The sequence below is a fragment of the Indicator indicator genome, chromosome 8, assembly GCF_027791375.1.
Source record: "Indicator indicator isolate 239-I01 chromosome 8, UM_Iind_1.1, whole genome shotgun sequence".
In the NCBI taxonomy this organism is placed as follows: Eukaryota; Metazoa; Chordata; class Aves; order Piciformes; family Indicatoridae; genus Indicator; species Indicator indicator.
The window spans coordinates 36,757,023-36,762,242 of record NC_072017.1 but is presented as its reverse complement, the minus strand read 5'-3'; the positions used below and the strand labels follow the sequence as shown (position 1 = coordinate 36,762,242).

The 5,220-nt window shown below is 44.8% G+C and overlaps 1 protein-coding gene across 2 annotated transcripts; it reads right to left on the bottom strand.

Annotated features, from left to right (window-relative positions):
* Positions 1-283: 283 nt before the first annotated feature.
* On the bottom strand, positions 284-4,833 carry OSTC (oligosaccharyltransferase complex non-catalytic subunit). Of its 2 annotated transcripts, XM_054382916.1 has the most exons (4): positions 4,360-4,833; positions 4,028-4,121; positions 3,054-3,251; positions 284-897 (listed from the first exon to the last, which is right to left on the bottom strand). In XM_054382916.1, exons 1-4 carry the CDS (start codon positions 4,496-4,498, stop codon positions 879-881), a joined length of 450 nt encoding a protein of 149 aa, XP_054238891.1. In that variant the 5' UTR covers positions 4,499-4,833; the 3' UTR covers positions 284-878. The 2 variants fall into 2 exon arrangements, with proteins under 2 accessions (XP_054238891.1, XP_054238892.1); XM_054382917.1 differs by lacking the exon at positions 3,054-3,251.
* Positions 4,834-5,220: the final 387 nt, after the last annotated feature.

Sequence of the window (5,220 nt, the reverse complement as noted above, 5' to 3'; positions counted from 1 at the left end):
ACAAAACAAACAAAAACCTCCCCAAAACCACAAAGACAACCAACTACAACAACAAAAACAAACAAACAAAATAAAGAAACAAAAACCCCACCCAAACAATCAAAACCTACAAACAAACCCAAAACATTATCCAGAAAAGAAACTTCAAGTTGAAATTATGTCATCATGATATGGCACAGAACCTCAAGCCTGGATGTACAAAAGGCTACACACACAAGAAAAAAGCTTCAGAAACTGCATAGAATTAAAATAATTTTGTAGAAAATAAGTTTTATTTGGCTCCTTTTGTAGGCTTTCTGAAAAAGAAATGCACATTCATACAGTTTGCCTTTCCCAGTGCATGTCTGGATTTGCTCACAGAGTCATGAATATCAAGGCAAAAGGCGCCTTTGAAATCGTTTCAGACACATTTGTATTTTGACTGTAAAGCACCCAAAGTTACTAATTTTCTAATTATAACTTGGAAAGAAACGCTGCAGGTGTTTCTTCTCAGATTCACACGTACAATTGTCCCACAATGGGAAGACGAGACAGGCCTGAAACAAAGAACTGAGAAGCCAATGGCTAATACTCATTTTGGGTAGAGCTAAATACAGGTTCTGTGTTCCATACTGAGTTGGGATATAAAACAAAAACCCAGCTAGGAAACTTGCCCTTTTCAAAAGCTCTAAACCAGAAATGATAAAACATTGCTTCAAAACTACAAATCAGCCACTGGTACTCAGAGTTTGTTTGCAAAGAAAGCACTGTTTCCCTAGTCGTTTCTCATGGTCAGGTTCTCTTTCCTGTTGATGGTGATTATGGAATTTGTTTCCTGCTGCTGCTTCTTAAACACTTCATGAAGAGGAGTAAATTCAGCTCAGACATCACAAGAGGTATTAACCCATCAAGTAGCCCCTACAGAAAAAAAAAAGTTAGATAAAAAGTTAGGAAACACAGGCAGCAGTCCTCAAAAAACAATATACACACTGACTTAAACCAAAGATTTCAGTCTGTCAAAAACATAGCTGATCAAATCTACTTAATACAGTAAGTCCTGCCTATGGTACAAACTGGCCTGTTTCACTCCTTCCTCAGTTGATTTTCCTCAATGAACATTAGAAACAGATTAACCTGTTCCAAATTCAGCTTTGGTAATTGTCTGAAATTGTTGAACCCCTGCTTGCACCCTATATAAAAGGTTCTTTATTTGCACCCCTCACACAAACTATATTCAATATAACTTGACATGTTTCTGGCACTCAGCGCAACTCTGGTCACTTTTTCTCTTCCATTTCTCTGAATCTCTGTTTCTTTGATGAGTTTAAGACAGACAACTGTTATGACATAACAGCAAAACAAGAAACTATCTGAATGAAGCAAGGTCCCTACCCAACTACCTGCTGGCAGGAAACCCACTACTTCCATGTTACAAAACACAATTTGTAACAATATTGCAAAGGTTAACAAAAACCAAAAACGTTTAAAGAAAGTAGGAATTACTGTCACTTTTAAGTCAACACCTCACGGAGTTACTCCAAATATTAACTACCAGGAAATCCAAACATCAGGTTTCAGCTATGTTAAATTAAAATAGGCGGACTGAGAAATAAAGAGGAAGAGGGAAATTAAAATCCTGTATTTGGATTTTACACAGCCTGAAAGCTCCATGTTTGATCTGTGAATATAAATGTATACATAGTGTGACAAGCAGGGCCAAAGAAGCAATTGTTCACCTGTAGTGGAGAGGCCACACCTTGAGTACTAGGTTCAGTTTTGGGGCCCACACCACAAGAAAGACATTGAGGTACTGGAGCGGGTCCAGAGAAGGGCAAAGAAGCTGGTCGAGGGTCTGGAGAACAAGTCTGGTGAGGGGCAGCTGAGGGAACTGGGGGTGTTGAGTGTGGAGAAGAGGAGGCTGAGGGGAGACCTTCTCACTCTCCACAAATCTCTGAAAGGAGGCTGAAGACAGGTAGATGTCAGTCTCACATTTTCATAGAATGGTTTAGGTTGGAAGGGACCTTAAGGATGATCTAGTTCCAACCCGCTTGCCATAGGCAGGGACACCTTCCACTAGGCCAGGTTGCTTAAGGCCTCATCCAACCTGGCCTTGAACACCTTCAGGGAGGGGGCATCCCTGACTTCCCTGGACAACATGCTCCAATGTCTCACCACCCTCATTCTAAAGAATTTCTTCCTAATATCCAGTCTGAATCTACCCTCCTCAACCTTCAATCCATTCTCATCCTACCACTATAAGCTCTTGTAAAAAGTCCCTTCCCACTAGTCTCCCTAGGAACAAGCGATAGGACGTGAGGAAATGTCCTCAAGGTGAAACAGAGAAGGTTTAGCTTGGACATTAGAAGAAACTTCTTGACTGAAAAGGTTCTCAAAGACTGGAACAGGCTCCCCAGGGATGCAGTTGAATCCTCATCCCTAGAGATGTTCAGAGGATGCAGAGAGGTGGTGCTGAAGGACATGGGTTAGCACCAGAATCGGCGGAGCTAGATAATGGTTGGATTTGATGATCTTAAAGATTTTTTTACAACTGACATGATTCTATGACTAAAATATGGCCTATATTTTACACTTCAACCTTATGTTCAGTTGTTCAGCAATGAAAACATCATCTTGATGGTAGGTCTGCTCTGAATGTTTCTGAACACTTGTTACTGCTTTCATCAGTTCTTCTAGTTATGAGCCCTCACATACAGTGTCACTATAAATAATTGCCTCTCTTCAAGTTCTTCGACACTTGTTTCTTCCTCAAAGCCCCACCTTACTTTAACATGGCCAAGACATAGTCTGTGTTCAAACTCACTATACGCCAGACTCACTAATTCTGTCTTCTGACAGAACCAAAACTGTAACATTTTTTTTAACAACAGTATGATTTTATAGTAGCTGGCCCTAAAAAAGCATCTCACTTCATTCAAGGTAGCTTGTTCCAAAAAAGCAGTAAAAAAACCCCAACTTATAACTAAGCTGCAGATCTCCTTTTACTCTTAAATTTAACATAGGCATACACAAGCCACAAAAGAGACAAAAAGCTGAAGGAGTATTAAATCACTTACGGTAATTTCATCCTCATGAAGACTCTGGCCATGAAGAAGCTCAAAAGCACACTGACAAATCCAATGAAGAGCAAAAGAAATCTGTTCAGCTTGGGGATATTTGGTGCATTGGATCGATCCAGAATTATGAATCCTAGGCCACCCATTGTGAAGAGGAAGCTGGATGCAAGCCCTTCCATAATATATTGGCCATTTACTCTGAAGGAAAAAACAACAAGGAGGTGAACAGGAAGAAAAGAGCAGCAAAAAAACCCACCCCAATTTACATTTCAAAACCTATCTACTCGACATGTTTTAGCAGTACAAACACACAGGATCATTAATGTTAATGGCTGACTTTCTAACATCAGAAACAGGTATGGAAACTGACATTGTGCAATTATATCAAGGCTTTAATACATCATTTATCCCCAAAACTGATATTCTGCAAGGTGACCTGTCAAGCATCCTAGTGGTTTTACATTGACTGCACATACTGATTGTGAGTCCAAGAAGTCAAATTTCATTCCTAGAAAGCTCAGATGGAGAGAAGGGAAGCAAAGGCAAAACAATATTGCACCTGGATCATCAGTCTCCTGCATCCCACAGTCACCAAAATTTTTCCTGTTGCTGTAATTAGCAACTTTGCAAAACTGGCATGGATGCTAATAGAGAAATGAAGATTATCACTATTGTCTCATATCCTGAAAACAATTTCATCTTCTTTCACATTGTTTTCACTGATGTGCACTGAAGTGCTATCAAGTCCCTGCATTTGACTGACTCACCTACATTGCAGCAATCCAAACCTGTCTGAGACAGACACTGCATCTAGTTCAAGTCAAAATCTGTACATGAAGCATGTTCCTGCCTTACATAGAGAGCTCACTAAAAGAAGCAGGTGCACAGCTCTGTAGGACAGGCTCACTCATTTGTGGTTAGGCATTTGCAGCACCTCGCTTTGCAGAGGCACAGCCCTGCTCCTACCCTCCTACCTGTATGCCAGGAAGGCCACCGGCCTCTGATGCCCGTGCTCGTCTGTCATCGACCCCACGCTCGGAGGCTCCACAATCACGTCATAGATAATCCCTATGGAGAGAAAAGCATCACCTTTGGCTGCTATCAGCAAACTACCCAAATATCGCGGCGATGCTCCAAGGTGGCCAAAGTTCGTGGTTTACGACCGGTTTGGAGCCAGAGAAGGGCTCAGCAGCAGCAGTGGCTCTGCTACCCGGGGCAGGGGCCAGAAGTCCCGCCACAGATGAAAAGCTACTCCGTAAGCGGGGTGTCCCACGCATCTCGCCCGCCCCACCGGCCCCGACCTCACCTCCGGTGATGAGAAAATAGGACACCACCACCAGCGCGTACACGGTCATGGCCGAGGGCATGTGCACCCAGCTCGGCCGCTTCAGCTTGATGTTGGGGCACTCGAGCACGGCGAAGGGCAGGCGGTACAACGTTTCCATGGCGGCGGTGCGGCCAAACGCAGAGCCTCAGCCCTGCTACTCCCTACCGGCTCGCCCCGCCGCGACCACCCCCACGACCGGACACGAAGGCGGAAACGGAAATTGGCTGCTGCGTCCGGGCAGGAATAAACTCACAAATTTTAAAACAGCAGATATAAAAGAAACACTCAAAGGTTACACCCAGTTTTGAATAACAAAAATAATCCATCTTTTTTTTCAGTGCAAATCCGTCGAAAAAGTATCCCACTCACAACCACAGGGTCTATCCGTCTTACTCACCTGCTAGGACCTACTAGGCTTGACGTGTCGGTGCGGAGTAACGGCGAGGGGCCGGGGCGGGGCTGAGGCGGGGCATGCGGCAGGGGCGCCGCCCCCGGCGCTAGGAATCCACGTGGCTGCTGCTGCGGGGCCGCGCCGCGGGCATGCGCGGGCGCCTGGGGACGGACCGGCGCCCGGCACCAGTGCCGCCTGCGGAACACCGCCTGGGGACACCATACTGCCTAGAGACAGGTGCCATACTGGAGACGGGTCACAGCAGTTTCCTGGCAAGGGGTCGAAGTGTGCTCCTCGTTCCATTTGTTCACAAGTGGTGTTCCCCAGGGCTCTGTACTGGGACCACTTCTCTTTATCAGTGGTCTGGATGAAGGGATCAATGCACACTCAGTAAGCTTGCAGATGACACCAAGCTGGGAGGGCAAGTTGATCTGCCCGAGGGCAAGAAG

Coding starts and splice junctions, on each gene's coding strand:
- OSTC (XM_054382916.1), bottom strand. CDS start 4,498: ATGGAAACGTTGTACCGCCTGCCCTTCGCCGTGCTCGAGTGCCCCAAC. Junction 4,122..4,359: donor CTATTTTCTCATCACCGGAG/GTGAGGTCGGGG, acceptor TTCTCTCCATAG/GGATTATCTATGACGTGATT. Junction 3,252..4,027: donor GTGGCCTTCCTGGCATACAG/GTAGGAGGGTAG, acceptor TTTTTCCTTCAG/AGTAAATGGCCAATATATTA.